The following is a 27798-nucleotide window of genomic DNA, read 5'->3' as shown; positions in this document are numbered from 1 at the left end:
CAAACAGTTTTATCCTTCAAGGCTGTAACTCCATATGACGTCACAATGGGCATCCCAAGAGTCCAGCCAATGTGCTTGCTGCTTGAGTCTCTTCTCTGTCATACACCTGCTGCCCTTTCTTGCAGCTGCCTTTGTGCCCTGCTCTGACAGCCAATGCTCAAGGAAGCTCCTTTATGATTCTTCTAGAATTAGGCTGGACCATTTGTTATAGACAAGCGGATATGATGGCAAGGTTTCAAAAGAGCAAGCCTTCCAAATGGCATGTCCTGCCCTGTAAGCATCTTCTCTGGAGCCAGTCACTCCCTAGAGGTCCAGGTATGGTGCCATATGTTTCAAATCAGACGTTAGACTACAAGGTCAAGTACATTTAAGAAAGCTAGAATACTTTAAGTAGGTACTCTCAGAAAATGTGTGATAAATGGTTTCCTAACTCCAATGCTTGACACATTTCCTAGTTGTCACTGCATTGAGACAGAGAAGAGATATCACATAGAGAAATTAAATGATCTTAGAGGATCACTCTACTCTAAGTCCAGAGAAGGCACTGGCGACCCACTCCAGTACTCTTGCCTAGAAAATCCCAGGGATGGGGGAGCCCGGTGGGCTGCCGTCTGTGGGGTCGCACCGAGTCGGACATGACTGATGCAACTTAGCACCAGCAGCAGCAGCTACTCTAAGTCTGTAACATTTTCCAAGTCTAGAACTTTCATTTTGTCATCACATCCAGAACTGACTGGATTTTCTAGAGCTAATTCACTGAAAACAAAATTTACAAGGAATCAACCTATGCTATAACAAAGATAAATAAAACTGGCCAGGGCATTTTTTTTCTTACAGGAAAATTCATTTGGAAAAACAATGCAATAACTGTTAAATAGTAGGCACTGTCTTAAAAGAAGACAGACGTGCTCTCTCACCTCATAGAATTTTCAGTCTGCTGGGGCAGCCAAAATAGTATTCTTGAAAAGCCCATCAACAAGGATCTGGTTAAGTAAATGTGATACATCCGTATTATGAAATACTCTGCAGTCACCATAAAGATTATAAGGAATGAAGCCTGTCATAAGAGCACACATTACATGGCAGGTACTGAATTTCTAAAAAAAAAGACTAGGGGTGGAGGTATAGTTTGGGGCTCTTAATACATGTATATGTTTCAACAAGAACTTTTTTCTACGTAAATATATTTCTATAAAAATGTATTTTTGTGTCTTAAATATTCACTCACCATTTTGAGTCATTCATGCTATTTTGTAAAGCTGAGATTCATTCATATTATTATTGCAGTACATTATATAGCTAATATATATAGCATTATATAGCTAGTCCATAATTTTTTTATCCATTTTGATGTTGATGGACATTTGGCTTGTTTTCCATTTTGGCCATTATCAACAATGCTATTAAAAACATCCTTGTCTATGTGTCTTAGTGAACATATATTTCTATTTCTCTATGGCAGTGGTTTAACATGTATCAGAATCATCTGGAGGGCTTGTTAAACCACAGATTGTGGAACGCTGATTGCTGATTAAGTTGGACTGGAGCCCAGGAATTTGGCATTTCTAATAAGTTTCCAGGTGATATTGATGATGTTGGTCCAGGAACTATACTTTGAGGATCTCTGATCAAAGTATCGATCTAGGAATGAAATTGCTAGGTTATAGTGTAGGTATAACTCAACCGTGTAGACAGTGCCAAACTGTCTTTCCTAAATGGTTATGTAAATTAATAGTTCCACCAGTGGTGACTGGCAGTTCTTCTTGCTCTCTTTTTCATGACAACATGTGGTATTGTCAGGCTGTTTTTGTTTTGTTTTGTCTCCTGCTCGATCGTGTTCAACTCTTTGTGATACTGTGGACTGTAGCCCACCAGGCTTCTCTGTCCATGGGATTGTCAGTCAGGCTGTTTTCAGCTCAGTTCAGTTGCTCAGTCATGTCTGACCCTTTGTGACTGTCAGGCTGTTTAATTTTGGCCATTTTGGTGTATATGGTAATGATATTTCATAGTGGTTATAACTTAAATTTCTCTAATTATTAATAATTACTAGCTTGTGATCACATCTTCATAAGTAAATTGAGCGTTCTGTCTTTAAATGTACTGCTGCATTCCAGTTGAATTTGTTTAGGATTTTTGTGACCTATTTGGAAGAATGAGGCCAGCCTGTGATTTTCTTCTCTTGTTCTGTCTTTGTCAGGCTTTTGATATCAAGGTTATGCTAGACTTATGAGTTGGAAATGTTTCCTCTTTTTCTTTATACTATTAATAAAGTTTGATACAAATGGACTTTCTATGAAACAGAAACAGACTTACAGATATAGAGAACAGACTTGTGGTTTCTGGGGGAGGGGGAACAGGAGGGATGAAGTGGGAGTTTGGGATTGACATGTATACACTGCTATATTTAAAACATATAACCAACATAGAAAAAAATAATAATATATTACAAATAATTTTATGACAATGAATTTGACCTTAAAAGAAGAAACACTTTATTTTGGAAGTTTTAAATTTACAGAAAAGTTGCAAAGATAGCACAGTGAGTTCTTGTATGGCATTTATCCAGTTTCATTGAATGTTAACATCTCATCTAACTTTGGTACATTCAAAAAATCTATGTGATTTGGTACATTCACTATTAACTAAACTCCAAACTTCATTGGAATTTCATCAATTTTTCCACTAATGCCCCTTTTCTGCCCAGGATACAACCAAGGCCTTATATTGTATTAACTTGTCATGCCCTCTTCACCTCTTCTGGCCTTGTGATGGACTTTATTTTTTCTGATAATTTTCATTCTTGTTTCTTTTTTAAAAATTTTGTTTTATTGAGGTATAGTTGATTTGCTGCTGCTGCTGCTGCTGCTAAGTCGCTTCAGTCGTGTCCGACTCTGTGCGACCCCATAGACGGCAGCCCACCAGGCTCCCCTGTCCCTGGGATTCTCCAGGCAAGAACACTGGAGTGGATTGCCATTTCCTTCTCCAATGCATGAAAGTGAAAAGTGAAAGTGAAGTCGCTCAGTTGTGTCCGACTCTTAGCGACCCCATGGACTGCAGCATACCAGGCTCCTCTGTCCATGGGATTTTCCAGGCAAGAGTACTGGAGTGGGGTGCCATTGATTTAAAATATGTTAATCATGAGTTCTATTTTTAAATATATTAAATATGAAGTATATGCAATGGCCGGATATATTTTGCCTCTTCACCTCTTACTTTTGATCTAGCAAGTGGCTGTAGCAGGAAATTGTTTCCATCATCTTCCACAATCCAACCCAGTCCCCTGGTATAGACTCTTTTAGTCATTTCAGGATAAATTACTGCCTTGTGTTATTATAGATTACTCTCCAGTTGTTCCTGACCTCAGATATTTGCTTTTTCTAAATATAGTGGTAAAAATTATCATCTTTTGTTTGTGGATAGTTCTAAAAAAGATCTTTGAATCTCTTTAGCTCTTCCTAGAACTCAGGTTCCACTGACAATGACTTGACTCTCTGATGCTGGATCCACACACCTATGCAAGTCTCCAGACATTCCTAGGTTTTCTTTGAATGTTCCCTCACCCTACCCCAATCTTCTTTCAAAATTGTCCCTGATTCTTGGCCTACTCTGTAATCTCCTCAGAATAATTCTGGCAGTTCTCTGTACCTAGCCTGGTATTCTAATCCACTTCAGTGATCTCTGCCCTATACTGGAATTGCTCATATATGCTTCTGAGTTCCTACAGGGTAGGGATCAGATCTTAGTTATCTGCTCTACAATGCCAGAGTATTGCCAAGCCACTAAAGTTTCCCAAGGTGAGTTGTAGTCCACCTTGTTCATAACACGTGTCACATGCAACTGCACATGTAATGAATTCACTTGCTGTCTTTGCACCATCCAAGTACTTGGCAAGTAAACTAAAAACACAAAAAGGAAAACTTTCTGGACTTCCAGAGTAGTCCTGCATTCAGCCTTGGGGAAATCTGACCCTGCACTCTATCCATTCCACATGTGGGAGGAGGCCTACTGCACATGTTAGCTTTGCCTCTTCTAGCCCTGGAGAGCTGGATATCTTCTCTGACCTGACCCTGCTCATGAGGCCAAGATGAGAGAGGAATCTACCCAACAGAGTGCATGGGAGAGCTGTGGGCAAAGAGAAACTGAAAGCCTTTGCAGGGCCTTTTCCTGACCTTATCCATCTTGACTTGTAGCATTAAGAAGAGGTGTTTGTGGAGGATAAAAACCAAATGGATGACAGTCAGAAGGCCCTGTGGGAATGATGTTGAGGAAGGGGACATTGGTTAAAGACCTGAGGTAGCCACATAAATGTAGAACAACAAAAGGGAGTTCAAATAGAGGCTGGAGGCCTACAGGTATAGAGCAGGCCCTTATGGCTGTCTTTAAAGGGTTGAATACTCTGTTCTCATAAAACTGAAATCTATTTGGCTCCTTAACAGTCACTCTTGTACCAAAAGTTTCAAGTGAGCTTCAGAGTTTTGTTCCCTGAGAGTTCCTGGGTATCTAGCACCAAGGTACTCTCTGGCCACAAGGGGGAGCCAGCTCTCTATTACAGGGATCATACCTCATAGGCACTGAAGAGCTGGCCGGGGTCTGGGATGGGCCAGGGTGCCTACGATTTGTCAAAACAGATGATAGTTGAGGTCTAAAATGTATTGGGGTTTCTAGTGTGTGTTAGGCCCACCATCGAAAGGTGTTCAGCACTGCCAGAGTTCCCTACATTCCTTTGCAAACACTGGCTAGGAGATGCAACGCTCATTTCATGCTAAAATGTGTGGATGTAGCACTCATCCTAGTGATGAGGATCCTGTCATGCCTAACTGGGATTGTTGTTTTCTGGATGTCATCTATTGGGGACACAATTTCCTCTCTCTTTCCTTGGAATTATCTAAGTTCCTACTGCTCTTTTCTTGTGTGATCCTGTGTAGGAGTGAAATGTGTGTGTGTGTGTGTGTGTGTGTGTGTGTGCGCGCGCGCGCGCGCGCACGCGTACCTACATGTTGGAGATGGGGGGATATAAAGAAGCTGGAATAAGATCTGGGTCAGTGGCCACTTAAAATGGAATTGGGAGGTAGATGGAGAAGTACAGAAACAAGCCTGTTGTTGGGACCAACACATGCCATTCTTCCCGTTCTCCTCTGATCTATTGACTTTGATCTATTGAGTCTGATCAACTGAGAGTGGAAAGTTAACTTTTCAGAAGACATTCAGTTTTACTTCTGAAATCGGAATATGCCAGGGGAAGTGGAGACCACTGGCTGCAGAGCAAGCTCTCCCCAAAGGAGAGAAACCATCTCCCCATCCCAGACAGCTGGTGTTCCTGAAGAATGAGCCTCTCCTCCCACCACACTTGCTGCTGGCCCAGCAAGTCTCCATGGGGTAGGCTGGGCTGGGCTGGCCCTCTCCACGCTCCCAGGAACACCAGTTCACGGCAGGGCAGGTTTTAGGGTCTCCAGGGGGTCCGCCTTGCACTTCCGACTTGGCCCAGAGAGGGCGCTCCTGACAGCCCCACAGACAGAGCTGCAGCCAGGTGTGCCTGGGCCTCCGGACGGAGCACTGGAGCACCGGAAGAGGAGGTTCAGCAAGGCTATGGGGATCATCTGTAGGGAAGAGGCAGGGAGAACTGAAGCCTGGGAAGACGAGGTCATGTGAGGAAGAACCCTGGAGGAGCTCGCGTATTCAGTGTGGGAGTCAGAAGCTACCACGTTGGATATTCAGTGTGGGAGTGAGAAGCTACCAGGTTGGATGAAAGAATAGAAGGGAGTTTCCAAAGACTAGAAGTTAGAATGAGGCAGGTCAAGAACAGAGAGAAGCCTTCATTCTGACCCAGAAAACTCCTATTAATCCAGGCCTGGTTCATGATGCAGTTCAAAGACCCCTTCTCCCTCTCTTTCCTAACTCCCCTCCAGGCAAAACTGAAGACCCCTTTTCTGCGCTCCTTTAGTACCTGTTTCACACTTCTGTGATACTTGTCACAACCCATGTTGCCTCCATGAACAGGGAACTCCTGGCAGACTGTCACTGAGCTTTGTAAATTCAGTGCCAAGTCAAGTTCCTGACACACTGTAAGTACTCAGAAAAGTGAAAGTGAAGTCACTCAGTCGTGTCTGACTCTTTGTGACCCCATGGACTGTAGCCTGCCAGGCTCCTCTGTCCAAGGGATTCTCCAGGCAAGAGTACTGGAGTGGGTTGCCATTGGTGTTTGCTAAATGACTAGCAGTTGGCGAGTTACCTGTTCTTTCTCGTGTGCAGCCTGGACGTGGAAGATGGGAGCTTCCTGCATATCATCCAACAGTGGCTGAGGGAAGTGGATCACCTGAAGGAGATTCTCGAACCATCATGGTTGGGCTGTCTGGAGAACCGCTGTGGAAGAAGCGGTAAGGTCAATGTTGGGCTAGAATGCCAGGGGAGCTGAGAATGGGGTCAAGGAAGGAAAAACAATCAGGAGAGGGGGGAGGCTGGGATCTTGAAGACCAGTCATAGAGAATTCACCCTTGTATGCAATCCCAAACTCAAATCCCCAGATGTAAAGGAAAATTGGGCTAAAAGCGTTGATGGTGGGCCTTGATTGGCTGGGTTAAACTGGAGAATTAATGGCAAATTGATCACATTTTCGGCCACGTCCCACCAACCCCAAGGGCTGGTCATCTTAAACTGAACTCATTCCCTCTGGTTTCCTCCCAAACCACATCCATCTTTTATGCTGCTGTAAGACTGTTCATCTGCAAACTTTTCTTCTAGTTTTTTTCACCACCCTTCTCCTTGCTATGTAGTTCAGCTCTGTTCAATAGAAATAAAATGTGAGTCACATATGTAATTTAAAATTTTCTAGTACTGCATTAAAAAAAGAACAGGTGAAATAAATTTTGGTCATTTTATTTCATCCAATATATCTAAAATATTATTTCAACATGAAAACTGTATTAAAAATTAATTATGAGTGAGATATTTTACAATATTTTTGTACCATGTCTTTGAAATCCAGTTTGCATTTTACAGTCACAGGACATTTCAGTTCAGGTGCTGAATTTCAATGCAAAAGTGAAATATAGTCCTACCAAAAGAATAAAGTTGTATTTAATGAAAAAAATTACACTGCTTCATTTTTTAAACAAAATGTAAAGTTCAGTTCAATTCAAGGGCTCCAGTAGTCACATATGACCAGTGGCTGCCATCTTGGACAGCACAGATCTAGCTACATTTGGCAAGTCTAAATTCCTGTCTGGTTTTTAATCTTCCACAATTTATCACCTTCCTGCTCCCGCATCACACCTCACCACTCTGTGAAAATGACTCCAGATCTGTGTCCCCCACATATCATGCCTAATCCCCATTCCAGGCCTTGGCTAATGTTCCTTCTCACAAGAATGCCTTTCTGCCTTTCACTTCTCCCGAGCCATAACCTGTAGGCCTAGCTCAAACATTGCTTCTTCTGTGAAGCCTTCTGCTTTGCTATAGTGCCTAGATTCTACCTTCTCTGACATTCTGTTGGACTTCAGTAAGGATCATGCAATTTGACACTTAATCATTCTCTGTTTCAAGTGTTGGCTTTGTCTCTCCTCCATTAGCTGGGCCATGCTGAGGTGGCAAGAATTGGATCATATACTCTGGCTCCCCTGACCTGCCCCAACTTCGGAAACGAGAAAAGCATGAAGGATTTTATCTTCCCAGTTGACTGGTTGGTTTTACTCATTTTAAAAAGTTGTTTTGGGGCCCTGTTGGTTGCTCACTAAATGACCATTGATTGATTCCTTTCATGTAGAGTTACCAGATTTAGAAAATTAAAATGTTGGATATCCAGCTAAATGGAATTTCATATGGACAATAAATAAATAAATATATACATACATACATGTATATATATGTATATATATATATAGTGTGAGTATGTCTCAAATATTGCATGAAATATACTTACACTAAAAATTATTCTTTATCTGAAATTCAAATTTAACCAGTGTCCTGTACTTTTCTTTGCTATATCTAGCAACCCTACTTTCAGGACCATCTGTTGTGCTATCTGCTCAGCATCCGTTTCTCCTCCTCCTGGCATCAGCACCTTGATTTTCCTCTGGGGAATGATTGTTCCCCCATTCTCATAGCCACGTGTGACTTATGTTTGATTGAGGCTCACTTCCTGCCCCTTCCTCCATTGCCATCTTAAAGGGAGAACACATGACACAGGCCTGGGCAGAGGGCTGCTTTCCCCTGAAGAACAGTGATTGGCTAATGGATAGGCATGTGAACCAAGACAAGTCAATGAGAACCCTCCCCCAGGTATTTTCAGGAATCACAGGGACAGATAAATTCTCCTTCCACCAGGGTTGCTGGATTGGTAGGATGTTAGGCTGGCACTGCTGGTGGCCAGTTTGCCGCCTAGTGGAGAACACCTGCCTGAGAATAAGAGTGACTCAGAGGAAAGCAGAGCTAAGGCCTGAAAGTTCTGGAGCACATCACTTTGCATGTCTGGATCTAGCTACCTTGGGACTCTTGCCTAATAGTTATAATTTCATAAACACGCATCCATGTGTGCACATAGACTTCTTAGAGAAAAGGATGACTTGATAGAAGGAGGAGGAGAGGCACAGGAGAAAAGTCAGCCCTCACATCTACACATCTCCATACCTCTGAAATATGATTCCTATGGCAGCCTAGGCATTGGGTCCAGGCCCCACCCAGCCCCACCGCATCACATCCTACCTGCAGCATGGCCAGGGCCCACTAGAAGAGCTTGGAGTTATGAATGAGGAGGTCCAACACGTGGTTTTGGAGGATCTGCCCAAGAAGCACATGGGCCCCTGTACTCGTATTCAGCACCCACTTGGTGCTTAGCTCATGCTGGAACTTCTAAATAAGGCAGACATACGGGGGTATCAAAAATGAGTTATCAGTAGAGCAGCAGGATGAACAGGGCCTTATTATAAGACAGGAATCCAGGAATCAAAAGTGCAGACATAATTTGCTTTGGTAATGGCTGATACATGGTTACTGATCAACACCATGGTTACTGTTGTTTTATTGAAAAATTAATTCAATTTAATTCTTAAAACAATCTTATGAAATAGATTTTTTTCTATACCCATTTCTGCATATATGGAAACTAGAAGTCAGAAGTAAAATAACTTAATAGTGAAACATAGAATCAGGACCTAAATCCAGGTCTTCTGATTTAGTGATGAGGGCATTTCCTACTATGCCACAATTATTTCCCGGATATGAAATCACAATGAAAATTGAAAAGTTGTACAAATACATGGGACTGTATTAATTATCACCTGTTCCTGGCCCTCATATCTTGCATTTATAACATCTTTGAGGGTACCAGGAATCCAGTAAAGGAACTGAGGGGATTAAGTACTTGGTTCTTACCAGGCTGAGGAAACAGGCTACTACTACTACTACTACTACTACCTCCTTATTCTGCAACTCTATACATAGCTGGTCACACAAACCCCTGGCAAGGCCTATACTAAAAATACTTAACAAGTGGTCAACAAACACTCTTGAGTTTAAGAACAGAAATCTGACCAATCAGAATAAAGCTGGCGAGTATGCAGTACTGATGCTATAGGCTACATGTCAGACTATGCAGCTGGGGAGATATCATCAACTCTGAGTTATATCACTAACCATTTGGAATAGGAAATGGCAACCCACTCCAGTATTATCACCTGGGAAATTCCATAGACAGAGGAGCATGGTGGGCTACAGTCCATGGGGTTGCAAAGAGCCCGACAGGACTGAGCACACACAAATAAACATAAAAATATTTTAAGTTTTACATATTTGAACCTAGACAGGTTCATTTTAAAGTTCATGAGGAGGGCTTCCCTGTTGGTCCAGTGGTTAAGAATCTGCCTTGCAATGCAAGGGAGGCTGGTTCGATCCCTGGTCCAGGAAGATCCCACATACTTTGGATCAACTAAGTCCATGTCCCCCAACTATTGAGCCTGTGCTGTAGAGTCCATGCTCTGCAACAAGAAAAACCACTGCAATGAGAAGCCTGTGCACCGCAACAAAGAGTAGCCCCAGCTCGCCGCTGCTAGGGAAATCCTGCATATAGCAACAAAGACCCACCATAGCCAAAAAATAATAAAAATAAATAAATCTTATAAAAAATTAAGTTCATGTGGAAAAAGGGCAGTAATTCTACCGAAGAGTATTGAAGGGAGGACTAGCCCTTATCAGACATTAAATATACCATAAAGAATCTATATTTAAATGGTATGATACCAGCACATCAATAGACAGAACACAAATTCCAGAAATAAACCATTGCACCTGGGAACTGAGTGTTTGATACAGGTAGCATCTCAAATCACTTAGGAAAAGAGTAACTTTAAAAATATATACTGGGACAATTGGATAGTCATTCAGAAAAATATAAAATTGAGTCCATACCTCACCCTATACACAAGAATAAGCTCCTAATGATAGTTTGGGATTAACATTTAGGCATGTCTATATATAGAGTAGATAAGCAACAGGGACCTACTGTATATTACAGGGAACTACATTCAATATCTTATAATGAACTATATAATGGAAAAGAACCTGAAAAGGAATTATATATACTATATAATTTAATCACTTTGTTGTACACTCAAAACTAACAGAACATTGTAAAATAAACAGACTTCCATTTAAAAAATGGTTTTGATAAAAGAGAGCAAGAGAAAGACCATTTTTACTAGAAGAAAACACATACTAAAAGAAAACACAGATGGAGTTCATTTCCAGTCTGGGGATGGGGGTAGGGTGAGGGGTGCTTTCTGTTCCTCAAGATACAGATTCAATAAAAGATAGATTGATACGTTTTACCATAGAAATATTAAAGCAAAGACTTTTGTACTGTTAAAACTCAGAAAATATAATATATAGAGACCCTTGAACAACATGGGTTTGAACTGCAAGGGTCCACTTATATGCAGATTGTTTCAATGGTAAATACACAGTACTACAATGTTCCTATCCCAGGAATGCGGATAAGGAGAAATCATGGATACACAGAGTCAACTATAAGTTATACCATTTTCCACTGTACAGAGGGTCAGTGCCCCTAACCACTGCCTTGTTCAATTGATAACTGTATATCAGAAATAAAGGACTAATATCTCTAATTTATAAAGAATTCACAATCAAGGGATCATCAAGACCACCATATCATTAGAAAATGAGTGTATTTCATGTATTTACAGGGCTTCCCAGGTGGCACTAGTGGTAAAGAACCTGCCTGCCAATGCAGGAGACAAAAGAGACTCCCTGGGTGGGGAAATGGGCATAGCAACCCATTCCAGTATTCTTGCCTGGAGAACCCCATGGACAGAGGAGTCTGGCAGGCTACAGTCCATAAGGTCACAAAGAGTTGGACAGGACTAAAGCAACCTAGCAGCAGCAGCATGTATATACATAGACACACAGTTCAAATGCCCTGCAGAAGAGACTACCCGAATAACCTTGCACATGTAGAGCACACCTGAATGTGAAAAATAATGAGGAAGAGTTCTATAGGAACTTCCCCGGGAGTCCAGTAGTTAGGACTCCATGCTCTTCACTGCTAAGGGCCCAGGTTCAATCTCTGGTCTGAGAACTAACATCCCACAAGCCGTACAGCATGGCCAAAATAGTTAAAAAAATAAATGTATAAATAAACCACGTTCATTTAAAAAATAAAAATAGAGATGCTTTTTAAAAAAGAGTTCTATAAACCAAAGTGCAGTTATTTTCAGTGTGCCTCGCAAAAGCACAAAAGAGTATATATAGTAAGCTGCTTCCTGTATAAGAAAGAAGTGCAAAGCATATACGCACACGCACACTTTTTTGGTAAAAAAAACACAGGAGGAGAAGTCAGTCACAAATGAAATTGTTACTTGCAGGGATGAGTGGGAATGGGAGGGAAGGAATAGAGAAGAAGACAACTTTTTAAGTTCTGACTTTTAAATCATGTTATGTTTCCCTTGTGGCTCAGCTGGTAAAGAATCTGCCTGCAATGCAGGAGACCTGGATTCAATCCCTGGGTTGGGAAGATCCCCTGGAGAAGGGAAAGGCTACCCACTCCAGTATTCTGGCCTGGAGAATTCCATGGACTGTATAGTCCATGTGGTCACAAAGAGTCAGACACAACTGAGTGACTTTTACTTTCACATTTTACATGTTCAAAAGACAAAATTAGATCAAACACTGAAAAAAATCTGAAATTGAAAACAAATAAAAACAAATGAACCTAACTGTGTTTCACCTTAATAACATAACCACAAAGAAGAAAAAATACAAGTGACTTTTGAACACTTTATCTATCTTGAGTGGGATGTGACCAAAGGACAAAAAGAACTGCAAAAATCTTGACCACTTCTTGGTAAGTTTGTTAATGACAGTGGTACAAGGGTAGCAGTTCCAAACTGGTATTCACTGCAGTACTGAACAGATGCATAAATATACTGATGATGTTGGAGCAGAGTACATGTATATATGTGTGTCTTTGAAAACATATGTCTTTACATATTTCCTTTTCTTTCTACTGAAAGGACTTGGAGGCAAAACAAGCCAGGAGCAGTGAGCATACCAAGCATCTAGCTCTCTAAATATCAGTTTCCACTAACAATCAGGGTTCCTTGGAAAATGATTGATTCCAGGGCTGGAACCAGGGAAAGGATAAGGTGAACTTGGGCCAACATTTTTGTGTCCCTACATCTTGTGCTCCTACATGTGGAGAGGGGCTTTCCTGGTGGCTCAGTGATAAAGAATCTGCCTGCTAATGCAGGAGATGTGAGTTTGAGCCCTGGGTCAGGAAGATCCCCCAGAGAAGGAAATGGCAACCCACTCCAGTATTCTTGCTTGGCAAATCCTATGGACAGAGGAGCCTGGTGGGCTACAACCCACAGGGTCACAAAAGAGTTGGACACGGTTGACTGACTTACAACAACGACATGTAGATAGGAAGAAACCATGGATACAGAGAGTCGACTGTAAGTTATACCATTCTCCCCTGGGTACATAAATACACACACACATACACATACAGATGTAAATAATGAAGAAGAGACTTATAAACTGAAGTGGAGAGATTTTCAGTATATCTTGTTAAGCAAAAATGCAAGGCACAAAAGAGTATGTATGTTGCATAAGAGAACAGGAAAAAATTTTTTTTGCCAAAAGCAGCACAGTAGAGTGTTTAAATGCTAATGTGGATAGATATGTCACAAGAACACAAGGGCCAGTTTGAGTGAGCTGAGTAAGCATTAAAATGAGTAATAACAGGAATAGATTAAAACACACTGAACAACAAAAATTCATGAATTCATATCAATACTAAACAAATGTAGATAAGATGGGGAGAGAAGAGAGATTTCCTTCACAGAAGAATGCCAACTAATAAATGTAGACAGAAGGGTAGAAATAGGAAAATCACCATTTGAAAACTGTCATAGTAATAATTGATTCAACCAAGAATCATCAGTGAATGCTAAAATCATGGGTGAAATATTGCTGAGGAATAAGATAAAAAGAAGCCTAAGAGACACCACCTTGACCAAATGATCAAACATGGCATCACCAAACAAAGGGACAAACTGATATCAGGAACTTCCCCGTGTGATACACTGATAAAGGACCAGCCACATCTATGCAGGATTCCTGCCCCCAAATTTAAGGTAAATATAATGAAAAACAATCAGACAAATCCAAAGTGAGGCACATTATGGGAAACAATTGGTCTAGACTTCTAAAACATCACTGTTTTGATGAAAAACATAAAAAACGACTGAGGGACTCAGCCAGATTAAAGGAAACTAAAGAAACATAATGAAATGCAATGCAACACATTGTTCTTGATCAGATCCTGGATCTGGAAGATAAAAACAATACAAGAATAATTGGGGAAATCTGAATATAGTCTGTATATGAGATAATCATGTTGTATTAATTGTCATTTTCTTGAACAATAATTATGTGGTAATTATGGAGACAAATGCCCTTTGTTCTTAAGGAACACAGTAATTTGTGTCAAGTATCATATCTCCAATTACATTTCAAATGATTCAGGGGAAAAAACAGATGAAGCAGATGTGGCAAAATGTTAATGACTGGTAATCTAGCGAAAAGCATATGGGTGTTCATTGTACTATTCTTGCAATTTTTCTGCAGATTTGAAAGTTTTCAAAATAAAAGTGTGGGCAGATTTTACATCAAAAATATTTCTACAACTAAAGATTTATAAGCTTTAAAAGAAGCCTCCTTATTTCAAACAATGTCAGTACATTTAAAAGATAAAAAACCAGAATCAAGCAAAAGACAAAAACTATACAAACACATACAAAAAAACTGATCTATCTGACTATGTAAAAAAGTGTAAATAAAATGTCTCTACATCAGAAACATAGAAATTAAAGATAATAAACAGGGGAAAATATAGAACGGGAAAAAAGGGTTACCATCCTTGCTATGTATACTCCCTCTTATAAATTAGTAAGAAAAAATACCCTAAAAAAGAATGAGTGAATATGCCCAAAAGATATGAAGAAGCAGTACAAAAAGATAAAAATATTCAGGAAGCAATTAAAATTGCTTCTAATGCAGTGGGGCATGGGTTTGATCCCGGGTCTGGGAACTAAAATCCCACATGCTACAGAGTGCAGTCAAAAAATATATATATATATATATTTATTTATTTATATATTCAAAAGCCAACAAATATCTTTAAGCAGCCAATCTCCATAGTAATGAAATATAAATTCACACTTCAATGCCTTTTGTTTTTTCCTTTGCTGGTTAGTAAAGATTAAAAAGAACAATGCTACCCAGTATTTTAAGGGTGTGGGGGAACAACCAATTTTACCATCTGTTTATAAACCTTTTTGGAGGTACCAATATGCATCAAAAAGCCTTAAAATTTTAGACAGACTTTAACCCAGTGATTCCACTTTTGGAGGCTTATACTAATGAGAGCGTCAAATATGTGTATAAGGATATTTTGTGCAGCATTTTAATAAAAGCCATAATGTTGAAATTATAACATCTGATGACTGGGGTTAGAGTAAAAAATAATGGTCCATCCATTCCATGGAATACTATACTGACATTAAAAAAGATGAAGCAGAGAGCTTCCCTGGTGGCTCAGTGGTAAAGAATCCACCTGCAAATGCAGGAGACATGGGTTTGATCCCTGGTCCAGGAAAAGTCCATGTCTCTCAGAGCAACTAAGTCCGTGGGCCATAACTACTGAGCCTGTGCTCTAGAGCCCAGAGCCGAAACTACTGAGCCGTGTGCCACAACGACTGAAGCCTGAGTGCCCTAGAGCTGGTGCTCTGCAACAAGAGAAGCCATCTCAATGAGAAGCCTGCACACAGCAAAGAAGACCCAGCACAGCCATAAATAAATAAATAAATAAAATTTTTAAATGATAAGGTAGGGACTTCTTTGGTGGTGCAGTAGATAAGAATCCTCCTGTCAATGCAGGGGACACAGGTTCAACCCCTGGTCTGGGAAGATTCAACATACCATGGATGCAACTGGGCCCGTGGGCCACAACTACTGAGCCTGTACTCTGTAATCTGTGTTCCACAAAAGGAGAGGCCACCTCAGTGAGAAACTCATGCACTACAACAAAGAGGGGCCCCCACTCGCCGTAACTAGAGAAAACTCATGCAAAGGAACCAAGACCCAGCACAGCCATAAATAAGTAAATAAATAAAATGATGAGGTAAATAATATTAGTACAGAAAGGTGTTTATAATTTTAAATAAAGAGAAGCAAGCTAAAAACAGCATGCTGAGTATGATCCTATTTTTATATAAATATTTTACATATGCACTGAAAAATAAAGGGATATTCTCTAAAATTTGTCTGAGGGGTTTTCCTGGAAGAAGACGGATTATGGATGGTTTTTTTCCTCTTTGATTTCTGTATTTCTGAAAGTTTTGACAATAAAAAAATATATTGCTATTATAATTACTATTTTCTTTAAAAATACAGTTCTTTAAAATAGCACAGATTATCATTCCCTACTATATCCCCCACCCCTGGGATAGTACCTGGCATGTGACAGGTACTTTATTTATTTATTTATTTATTTATTTTTTCATTTTTTTTTGCTCAGTCGTGTCCGACTCTTTGCAACCCCATGGACTGTAGCCTACCAGGTTCCTCCATCCGTGGGATTTTCCACGCAAGAATACTGGAGTGGGTTGCCATTTCCTTCTCCAGTGACAGGTACTTTAAAATTATTTGCTGAATGAATGAATAAAAGAATCTCACACAACTCATGAAGACAGTTGAAATTTACAACATATGGTGAAATAAACCACGGATTTAGAGTCACAAAAGCTGAGTTCAAACGGGGTTCAAATCCTGACTCCTAGACTTCCCTGATGGTGCAGTGGATAAGAATCCACCTGCCAATGCAGGGGACATGGGTTCGATCCCCGGTCCAGGAAGATTCCACATGCTGTGGAGATTCTAAGCCCTTGCATCATGACTACTGAGCCTGCACTCTAGAGCTCACACACTGCAACCACTGAGGCCTACAAGCCCAGATCCTGTGCTACACAACAAGAGAAGCCAAGGCAATGAGAAAGCTGTATGTTGCAACGAAGAATAGGCCCCACTTGCCGGAACTAGAGAAAGCCCACCTGCGGCAATGAAGACCCAGTGCAGCTAAAAATAATAATAATTAAATTTAAAAAACCCTGATTCCTGTCTTAGTTGTGTAGTCATGATTACAATCCTTTAATGTCTTCATTTCAGCTTCCTTATTTGGGAAATGGGGACATTAAACATAAAATCCTTAGGTTGTTAAGAGAACCCAGGGTTTTTCATGGGAGGGATTCTCTCCTCTTTTGCTGCATAAGTAAGTGTTAATGGCTCAGTCGTGTCTGACTCTTTGCAACCCCATGGACTGTAGCCCACCAGGCTCTCCGGTCCATGGGATTCTCCAGGCAAGCCTACTGGAGTGGGTTGCTATGTCCTTCTCCAGGGGATCCGCCCAACCCAGAGGTCGAACCCACATATCTTAAGTTTCCTGCATTGGCAGGTGGGTTCTTTACCACTAGCACCACCTATACGGCATGTGGGATCTTAATTTCTCAACCAGGGATCGAACCTGTGCTCCCTGCAGTGGAAGAGCAGAGTCTTAGCCATTGGACCACCAGGGAAGTTCCAGCCCTGGGTTTTTTAATTCCTGGGATCCCGCCTTTTCTGTGCCCCTCACTGTAGACATTACCTCCTCATCCCTCATACCTGGATAAGTTCCCTTCATATTTGAAGAAAAGCAGGGGCCATGTGATGCTGATGCTGGAGGGGAAGAGCTTCTTCAGAGGGATCTGGAGAGAGAGAGAGGAGCAGGAATGCCATCCCCAGAAAGACCTGGCTGTCACTGCCCCCGGGGGTCCCCTCCTCAAGGCTGGCCCCTCACTGGCAGGGAAGGCCTGGATGTTGGAGGTCTTCTCTTTTACCTTCTCCACCAGTGTCTGCACCTTCGTGAGGTTGTCTAAGGAGAGGGAGAGGCCATCAGAGTGGAAGGGCTGGCTCTTCAGCAGTTCTTCCTCCTCCCCTGGGGCCCAGTCAGGATGCATACTGCTGCCCCCACCTCTGAGCAGGCACCCTAAGACCTGGAAAAATAATAGTTCCTCCGAGTCACTCTGCTTCCTTCAGCTCCTCACCCCATCACTCCCATCTTCCCTCTCACCATCCAGGGTGAAAATGAAGAGCACAGTGTCAATTTCTGTGAGGGACGGCAGGATGGAAGTCAGGAAGACTTCCTGGGAGAGGTAGAAATGGGGACCCTGGGGCAGAAAAAGAGGAGAGAATCCCTCCCATGAAAAGCCCTGGCACACAGACTTGGAGACCAAAGAGGACCTTAAAGGACGTTGAGTCCAGAGTTTTTATCTACCGATGTACAATAAAAAACCAAGACTCTAAGAAGTAAAGTGTTTTGCCCAAGATGACGCAGCTGATGGAAGATCTCTGGACTAGAGCCAGGTTGGGGGGATGAATTCAGAGCTTCCCACAGCCCCCATGCTGCCCCAAAGCCTCACGACCTTTAACCCATTTCCCCTTCTCTAGAAAGGAATCCCATAGTATTCCCCTATCTGTTTCCACCTTCCTCTTTTCTCCCACCCTCTGCACACTAGTTATCTTCCCAACTTCCCCACATCGCATCATCTTCCCACCTGGTTGATAAGCTCAGCCTTCTGGTTAAAAATGCCACTGTGATCAGCAATGAGAAAGCCATGGACATCTCAGAAATCTAGGAAATCAGGGAGAGAGGAGTGAGGGGCTTCACAGGAGAAGAAGGTTCTAGGCTTGGGAAGGTGTCAGTGGGGCTGGGAGGAAAGTGGCAAGTGGGGTGCAGGGTGTGGAGTAACATACAAGGGAGGCCATAGTTAAGCAAGGGATCAAGGACTGAGTGAGGGTTCAAAAGAAGGAGCATTTGACTAAATGCCTATCTAGATAGCACAGGATGGACACTGAATAAGGAGCCCCGCCATGGCTTGGAGTAGGAAAGAATTTGGATAGCAGACCAATCGGTTTGGATCAGGAAGAATCAGGAGGGAAGTCTGGACAGGGGTCCCATCGGCACCAAAGGTATGCATGCACTCTACTCCATCCATGATGGCAATGATGCCCAGGGTCTGCCAGTCAACCAGGTACACTTGGCCTTTCTCGCCAGGCTGAGGATAGGTCAGAGGTCAGGATGTGAAAGGAGAGATCACGGTGAAAAAAGTCCAGAGATCAGAGAAAAATACACACGGAAGAGCACAGGAATAAATGAACCAAAAGCCTATCCTGACCCTCCAACACACAGGCCCCTGCCCCCGGACCTCCCCATGTTAACATATCCCATAGAGTCTCCCCTGCTCTCAGAACATTCTCTGCCCAGGTCATTTCCTCCCTCCAAATATACATCTACATACCTGGCACTGGCCTGTTGCATCAGGGTGGCGATCTTGGGGCTTTGACCATAGGTCACCTGATAAGCTCACTCAAATGTCTGCAGGATTTCCAAAAGGCATCTGGGAGAAAGGTGACCATCTCCCAGGGCAGGCCCAGTGCACCCTTCAGAAAACCTAGGTCCCTCCCATCCAATTCAAGGGAAGGCACAATTCCCTTGAAAATAAGTTCTGCTTGTCCCTGGAGGAGGTGTAGGAAGAAGGGCCAGATTGCATTCAAGAAGGGGAGGAAGGGCTTTGGTGGGAAGAAGACTAAAGAGGAGAGAGTGGCAGAGAGCATCCAGAGCAGTGAGAGGAGGATGGGATCAGAGAGCTGACCAGAAGGTAAGTGAACCATGTGGAAGCCAGACAAGAGACCCTGGGGAGGGGAGCAGGCCCACAGCAATATGACCTCTACCCTACATGGCCTGGACTGTCCCCACAGCAAAGACTCTCAGAAGCTATGTTAGCTTTGGATGTTCCAGGTAGGCACAGGGATCAGGTCTGGACACGTGGAACCCAGGGTCCATTGGGAACAAGCCAGATGTCGTGACTGTGTCATGGGACCACCAGTGTCCCCAGCCAGCTCCCTTCCCAGGGAAGGACCAGCAAGGCCTCAGTCTTGCTGCTAAGCCCAGTCTCCAGGTCTGGATCTGCCATTCCTCCACCTGCACTGTCCACCCCACCCACTGCCCAACTCTGATCTCTCTCTCGCCCAGATCCTCCCTACCTTGGAGATGCTGCAATGCCCCATCTACAATGGTCCAATGGTCCTGATGCTACAATGGTCCACAGTCTCGTGAGCTGCTGGCAACAGGGCTTCCAAAAGGATGTTGGTGGTGCTTTGACCTTTCATCCGGAAGGAGTCACTGAGGCCCTCAGGTTGGGGAGTGATGATGACACCGAGGAGAATCTGGGAGTGAAAAGAGGGTCCTGGAGTTTATTAGTTAGTGACCATTGTGCATGCAGTCTGGTTACAGTGGCTCTTAGACATGTGCTCTGATTAGTGACCACTGCACAGGCATTTGTAGGACTAGTGGCACCCAGTGTGCTGTGAAGAGGAAAGCTGGGTTGAGAGCTTAACTGAGAGAAGAGAAGAAAGAGAGAAAGATCCTCGCTCTTGTCATTTCTATGATACATTCAGGACTTTAGAGACAAAGCCAGAATAATGGGTCTTCCGTTACTTGGGGATAAGGGTTTTCAGAGAGGGTTTTTCTTTTTCCCAAGAACTTTCTCCCCCCTATATCCTCCCCTTTTTAAATAGCAGTTTACTAATCCAGACATCACATTTCCTGTTCTTTGGACAGACCGATGAAGCAGCCGTAACATGATATGTAACATGACACACCAAACAGATAAAGAGATGACAGCAAAGAGAATGATAAAAAGCAGTGTTTGAGAAAAGGAGATTAAAAGTAAGTAATTGCAGAGAGGAGAAGAGATGAGTCCCTGGGAGATGAAAGATACAGAACTTGTGGGTGATATGGAATTCCTGCCTTCCAATCTCACAGAAGGAAGGTCAAGGAAATGTCACAGATGTGCCCATCCCTGGCAGAGAGGATCAGGGATTTGGTTAAGGTACTTTGTAAGGTGAAAAGAAGAGAAGATGATACTAGTGAGATGCAGTCACAATCCAGAGACAAAAGGAACAGGAGCACAGGAGGCTTAGAAAGCCCAAGTCAATTTTGGAGACTTTTAGAAAAGCAGAAGAATGAAACTGCATCCCATTGTTTTTAAAATCCCATATTTGAAATTTAAACATATAAAAGAGACATAAAGCAGTTCACCAGTCTACTTGATACTTTGTACATCGGTAAGATCCCCTTGAGAAGGAAATGGCAACTCAGTCCAATATTTCTGCCTAGAGAATATCCACAGACAGAGGAACCTAGCAGGCTACAACCACAGGGTTGCAAAGAATTGGACAGAACTGAAGGAACTTAGCAAAACACACACACACACAGATACAAAAGAATGTCTTTAAATAGAAACTTCCCTAGACCATTTAGGTGTTTAACAATTACTGATTTAAGAGACAGGGCCAGAATGGAAATAAAACATCTTAAGATGAGAAACAAAATGAGAAAATAGGATGTGATTTTCAACATTTCAGTAGACACATAATGCCAGGAATTCAGACAAGATGTAACAGAAAATAAAATCAGAGGCCCTCAAAGGCAAACCATCCTGAGTTGGGGGCAAGGGGCAGGGGTGGTGGCAGATCTCACCCCAGTTGCAGGATTGCGCACAAAAGCTTCCTGTTTCTCTTGCAGTTTCTGCATCCACTCCACTATCTGTCGGAATGTTGAACTCCAGTCTTCAATGGGATCATTTCTAGGGCCCAAAGAGAGACAGAGGGGTGATTGTCTCAAGGATCTAATGGGAGGACCTCAGATGGGAGTCGAGATCAAAGACCACATTGGGATAGGGGTCAGAGGTCTACAATTTCCTAGAGAGATGTGCTTTGATGCCCACAGGAGCACTGTGTCCCTGAACCTCAAGGACGAGGGTTAATAAAACATTCAGCAATTGAAGCCCAGAGAAAAACCAACACTCAAGCATAAAGTTCCAGCCTGAGACCAGAACTTCCTCATGACCTGGTCCTTGCACAGGTCTCGTTGCCAGGACCACACTAGCTACACCCTCTGCAGGTACCTGAGGGAATGCCCATCAACCAAATGTCAAAATCACCACCTATTCAGTTTTAGGGTCCATCAGAAGCTTTTCCCATTCCTGGAAATATATTCTGGAAATCTCTCCAAATAGTGAACCCCTCACTAGCTGAAGTTCCTACTGAGAGAACCAAGCGACAAGATCTGAAGTGTAGCACCTAACAGTTGGGAACCTCCCTTGAATAAGTTAATCAGGAACAAGACAAAGTGTGGATGAGGAGAGCAACAGGTTTGTTATCTGCTTAGGTGCAACCACGGAATCTCAACGAATGGGGATCTTCTGTGGTTGGCTCTCCAGGCTTTGAAAGGGGATAATTCGGGAATTACTCACCATGGCAAGACCTCAAAAAGTTATTTCTGTCTATGGCTTCCCTAACTTCCTCTTATCATCGCATTCCTACAAAGGTTCTATCCCTTCTTGAACTATTTTAATTTTTTTTTCATCTGCGTTACTTCTAGGTCAAACAAGTTTCATATGTTACATACCTACTGGGTAAAGTGTTTTCTATAACTTGTCCTCAAACTACTCCTGAAACTTTCTAGAGACCTCAGGCAGAGGAGACCTAAGCAGAGAGAGGAGACAGTGTTTACTGTATGATTGAAAACTGAGATTCCCAGACTTGGCTGGTCATCAAAATCACCTGGGGTGGTTTGTCTTTTTTTTTTTTTTTTAATAATTACCCAGTTCTGGGTTCCATGCCCACTCTGAGAATGCTTCAGTAGTTCTGGAGTGGAGCCCCCAAATCTGTATTTTTAAAAAGCTTCCCAGATGACTCTGAAGATCAGCCAAGTTTGGGAGCCACTGATTTAAGGAACAACTGGAAGATCTCCACGCCTACATTGTTTGAAATCCTTCATTTCACTTAGTCACAGTGCCTGAAATTAGCATCCACTGCAGCAGAAACATTTTTGGTAAAGGAAGGTCCTCCATTAGAAGAGATCATTTATACCTTCATATGAATTACACCACATGCCTGGAATCTGAGAGTTGAAAAAGTCTTCGAAAGAACTCAGCTGTGCTTCTCCCGGAGACCATCACTAGATACACAAAGCAGCTGTTGAGTAATCAACAAGCCTTTGCTGAAATACCTCCAGTGACAGGAAACCCTCTGCTTCTTCAGGAGGCCCACTCCAATGGTTTATTTAGCAGAGTTTCCCCAGCCTGGCTGTACATCAGAATCTCCAAGGATGCTTCCAAACTTTAGATATTTCAGGACCTTACCTCAAGCCTACATCAGACCTCTCCTACAGAAATCTTTCTTACTTTTTTTTTAATATTCTCAAGGCAGTGTATCCACAGAATTACAATTAAGCATTATTGGTTTAAAATGCTGACCTTCTTGAGATCAAAGTGGCCATTTAGGCAGAGAATAAGAGGGAGGTCATTTGGAGGCACTGGAATCTCAGGAAAGGGGAATAGGATGGGGATGTGAGTAGCCAGAGAGGTACCAAAGGGGCTCATGGATGAAGGAGAAAGGGCTCTAAAATTAGAAAAATAGGCAAAGGAGAGAGAGTATGAGGCCAGTCAGCACTCACTACTTCTTCTTTGAAAAGAGGCTTGGGGCCCACAGCAGATGAAAGTACGGGTCTTTGTGGGATCATTTTCCTGAGCTCATTCTGTCCTCTGACCTGTGTTTTTCTTGCCTCTTCACTCCTGCTTTCAATGTATGCTTTCTTATATTTTATCTATCATTTGTAAGCTGCCTTCAATCCTTTCTGAAATGAGAGAACAAACCAACCGACCAACCAAAAGCTTTCTGAGCTAGAAAAACCCTTTATTTACTTTTTTATTCTGAGATTTGGTGAACAAGGCTATATTTACCCTGCCCTCTCTTTTGTGATCGCCTGGTAATTTTCACAGGTTCCCTCCCAGCCTCCCCTGGGGTTCTGGCCACCACTTTTCACTACAGAAGGCTCATCTGGCCATGTTCAATGGGTTGAGACCAACCAGGACTGGCAAAAAAGACGGCTGGGTTATCCACACAGTAGTCCACCTGGCCTGCCACAAAGGGAACCTAGAGAGAGAGGAGGCACAATGAGGGGGTTATTCTAGTGCTGCCTGGGGCCCATGTGCATCAAAATACCCCCAAATGCTTGTTTAAAGGCAATTTCCTGGGCCCAGTTAAAATCTGCTGGATCTGAATTTGAAGGGAAGAACGCCATGAACCTACATTTTTTTGTATTATTATTTTTATCTTTATTTTTGGCCACACTATGCAGCTTGTGGAATCTTAGTTCCCCAACCAAGGATTGAACTGTGGCCCCCAGCAGTGGAAGCACTGAGTCCTAACCACTGGACCACCAGGGAATCCCTTGGACCTACGTTTTTTTAATTTTCTTTTTATTTTAAATTTTACTTATTTATTTTTGGCTGTGCTGGGTCTTTGTTGTTGTGAGGGCTCTTCTCCAGCTGCAGCAAGCAGGAGCTACTCTCTAGTTGTGGTGCGCAGGCCCCTTACCACGGTGGCTTCTCCCGTTGGGGAGCATGGGCTCCAGAGCTCACAGGCCTCAGTAACTGCAGCAAATGAGTTCAGCAGCTGCGGCTCCCAGGCTCAGAGCACAGGCTCAACAGCTGTGGTGCACAAGCCCAGCCTCTCCGCTGCATGTGGGAATCTCCCTGATCAGGGATCAAACCCATGTCTCCTGCATTGGTAGGCGGAATCTTCACCATTGAGCCACCAGGGAAGCCCTGGACTTAACATTTTTAACAAGTTCCCCTGAGGAATCTGGAGGAAAGTTTGAAAATACTGAACTAAACTGAAAGCTCCATGAGGTCAATGTCCTGCTCTCCTCACGTGCCTCATTTCACATCCAGCCCTTGCTGGGGTCCAGGCTCTGCTGAGTGAATTCTGAGTCAGAGTCAGAGCTGCGGAGCTGAGAGGAAACTCAGGGTCCTCTAGCCCAGTGCTTCTCAAACTACCTGGGAATCTTGTTAAAATGCAGATTCAGGCTTAGTAAATCCCAGGTGGGGAGGCCTGATATTCTGCATTTCTAACAAAACCTGGGTAATACTGATGCTGCTGGTGTAAGGACCACACTTTAAGTAGCAAGGGACTAGTCCAGGGTCAGCTTTTTCTGTAAAGAGCCAGAAGGCAAATTTTTTAGGCTTTCTGGGCCCTATAACCTCTGTTTCACAACTCAGTCTTTAAAGAATGAGAGTGGCCACGGACAATATGTAAACATAAATGGTTGTTTCAATAAAACTTTATTTACAAAAACAGGCAGCAGTTGGACTGACCTACCAACATAGTTGGCTGACCCCTGGACTTCTCTGTTTTGGTTGTGAAATGGAGTGGTACACAGTTATTCTAAGATAGGATCCCTTCCCCTTGATCCACATTCATACAACTGGATCCTAATTAATCATAAAATCAAACTTCCTTACGCAAATCTTTTCTGTTTTTGAGCTAAATCTAGATAAATCTTGTCAACGTCTCTTCCATGCTATTCCACTTCTATGCCTGCCTTCCTGTAAAATTGATTCACACAACCCATCTGCATACTCAAAGAGTCCCACCGAAACGCCAGTGACAATCACCCTCTTCTTCCCAGCAGCCACCTAGGAGGGGAGGATGGGTGAATCCACCAAGAGGATTCCAGATACAAACCTACTGTGAGGATGTCAGGGCAGGGATTTGTGTGGGGAGGGGTGGCAGAGGCGGGGAATGGGCTTTGGCTGGATGTTGGGGCTTTGATGTCCCCATGAGAAGGAACGGACAGAGGTCTCTGGCTGGGTGTCAGTGGAAAACACAGACCTTCTTCAGTTCCTCAATCCTGTCCAAGGCACTATCTTCTATCCCCTCCCTAGAGGCCACCACAGACCTAAAAGGACATATGCAAGGTCAGTGGCACTGCTTGGGAAGCGGAAGCCTATGGTTTATTAAGACTGCTCCTGAGAGGAGGAAGTGAGGGGAAAACTATCACTGAGGAGCACCTACTATTTGTTGGGCACCATGATGAACACTCAGTAGGGTTGAAAAACTTGAAATACCTATGAGGGTTAGTCAGGCAACATAAGAATGCAAAGTGGAAAGAAAACCGACACAATCTCCACCTAAAAGCATTCAAATTCAATTTCTAAAAGACGTTATTCAGGTCAAGCACAGTAGTCATAGGCCAACTTGGCTTACCTGTCACCTCCAGCAATGAGGTAGGTTTCTTTCCTAGACCTTTCATCAGCTGGTTAAAGGAGACCTGCCAAGGGGGAGAGAACATGAAGTAGTAAAGACAGGGAAGGAACAATTATCTTGGATTTTCAACACCTAGAAAGGAGAGGTTGTATAATGATTCTCTTAGGTTAGTGTTTAGCCAGTACTGCTTGGAATCTGACACTTGACACTTCTTGGAGATGACTGACTCAGGGAATGTGGGCCATTGGAGACATTGGCAATAGACTGGTGGGGCTCAGATGGGCTTGGAAGAAATGGGGCTCCATAGTAAGATCTAGCTTTCAGAGAAGAAAGAGAGTCAGACCTGGAGGGGGTCTGCCTGGGAGCTGAGCCATGATGAGCTTTACGGTCCTGAGGGTCACCCCAAGGAGGCAGAGAGAGCAAAACTGGGGACTGAAATACTCACAGACATGAGGAATGCCATCCTGCCAGAGGTGCCCCCTCCATTCAGCACCACCAGTCCCCCACCCCACCCCAGGCTCCTGAGAAAAGAAAAATGCCTAGCTCTCCAGGCCCCAGCCCATTGGGGAAAGTATGCTTTCTTCTTTGCCGGTAAGAGAACTCGCCTGTTATCACAAAAGTGAACAGAACACAGAGAGTGCAGTGCAGTAGAAAGAACCTCGGCTTTGAGAAACTTCATTCTGACCCAAAAGTCTGGCTTAGCTACTTATTCAAACCCTTACTTAATCCAAAAAAGGACTGAAAGCAGCTTGGTCCTAGATGGGTAGATAGATAGATAGAAGTGCATTATCCAGCAATTATTAGTTGGGTGTATTTGGGCAAGCTACTACGGGCTTCCTTGGTAGCTCAGTTGGTAAAGAATCTGCCTGCAGTGCAGGAAACCTGGGTTCAATCCCTGGGTTGGGAAGATCCCCCTGGAGAAGGAAATGGCAACCCTCTCCAGCATTCTTGCTTGGAAAATCCTATGGACAGAGGAGCCTGGCGAGGGGGTCACAAGAGTGGACATGACTTAGAGACTAAACCACCACCACTATGATTATCTTAAGTCTTTGTTTTCCCATCTGAAAAAAAACAGTGGAAACAATAACACCAATTTCACAGGTTTTTTTGAAGGTAATGGATGTGAAAGTGCATGGTCAATCATAAAGTAGTATGCAATAATAATTATTATTACTATTGATTGATAAGATGGCAATAAAGATCCAAGAGGGAGGACTGGAAGAAAGGAGGACTAAAGTCTATAAAAGTGAAATATAGAGACCAAGAAAATAGAAATGTAGAGGGAAACACAGATTTAAGCAGGGAGGGAATGGAGAGCTGGTACCTTCAGCAGTTTCTGAAATTTTTCAGCCACTTGTTCCATGGTGGTCAGAGTTGACTCACTATAGAGTTTCTGGAGGCAACCGGTAGGCATCAGCAGCCAAGGAAAGGACAGTGGATTGGGGGTGGGGGTGGAGAGGCTCTCAGGGTTTCAAAAATAAGGAACCATGGCTTGAGAGGGCAGAGGCTGAGGTGGGGTTGGGGTTGGCATCTTTATTTGCAGTGTCCAGGGGATGGGTCTGGGTCACCTGGTGTGTGGGCATGACTTGCCCCTCCTCCTGGAAGATCTCAGCATCACATTCCCCAGCAATTGAACAATTTGCTCAGCATCAGCTTTGTCCAGATGCTGGGTCAATGGTTTGACTTCGCTGTAATTGGCAGGGCTGCCTCATACCCAGACAGGGAGAGGGAAGCTGGGACAAGGGTAAGGGCAGGGAGCCAAAGCTTCGTTCACGCCTGCTGAACTGGAGGTGGGAGTGGCTGCAGGCACGGTGTTGAGACAAACATACACACATGCACACACACGCACACAGCATTTAGCCTGCAGTTGGTACTCTGGGCCTATCAAGGAAAGAAAATCAGGAAGGAAGATAGGAAGGAGGGCAGGAACGGCAGAAACTCAGGGGGAAGGGAAGCCCAGAACAGACAGCATTCTAGGAATCGGCACAGAAGGCCAACATGGAGAAAGTGTCTTACCTCCCACTTGCCAGGCTCCGGGGTCTCAATCACAAGTTGAAACCGTTTTGTGCCTGGCAT

General features: G+C 43.2%; 1 protein-coding gene and 1 long non-coding RNA gene across 2 annotated transcripts; one reads left to right on the top strand and one right to left on the bottom strand.

Annotated features, from left to right (window-relative positions):
• Positions 1 to 68: 68 nt before the first annotated feature.
• LOC145503828 (uncharacterized) lies at positions 69 to 7747 on the top strand. Its single transcript, XR_014051800.1, has 3 exons — positions 69 to 315; positions 6250 to 6374; positions 7566 to 7747. It is a non-coding gene; the product is annotated as an uncharacterized LOC145503828 (long non-coding RNA).
• GCKR (glucokinase regulator) lies at positions 5191 to 27798 on the bottom strand. Its single transcript, XM_081484249.1, is given in 24 exon segments — positions 5191 to 5597; positions 6230 to 6345; positions 8386 to 8407; positions 8698 to 8852; positions 17237 to 17343; positions 17413 to 17479; positions 17678 to 17774; positions 18162 to 18240; positions 18568 to 18653; positions 18896 to 19023; positions 19704 to 19804; positions 21150 to 21254; positions 23491 to 23555; positions 23557 to 23607; positions 25092 to 25151; positions 25348 to 25414; positions 25723 to 25750; positions 25753 to 25786; positions 26168 to 26231; positions 27042 to 27115; positions 27291 to 27343; positions 27346 to 27402; positions 27405 to 27444; positions 27739 to 27798. Coding segments are annotated over 24 exon segments (1890 nt in total). The 3' UTR covers positions 5191 to 5423.

This window comes from Giraffa tippelskirchi, chromosome 4, assembly GCF_054371585.1.
Source record: "Giraffa tippelskirchi isolate mGirTip1 chromosome 4, T2T-mGirTip1v1.2.pri, whole genome shotgun sequence".
Taxonomy (NCBI): Eukaryota; Metazoa; Chordata; class Mammalia; order Artiodactyla; family Giraffidae; genus Giraffa; species Giraffa tippelskirchi.
Note: the sequence above shows the minus strand (reverse complement) of the source record. Positions and strands in the feature narration are given on the sequence as shown.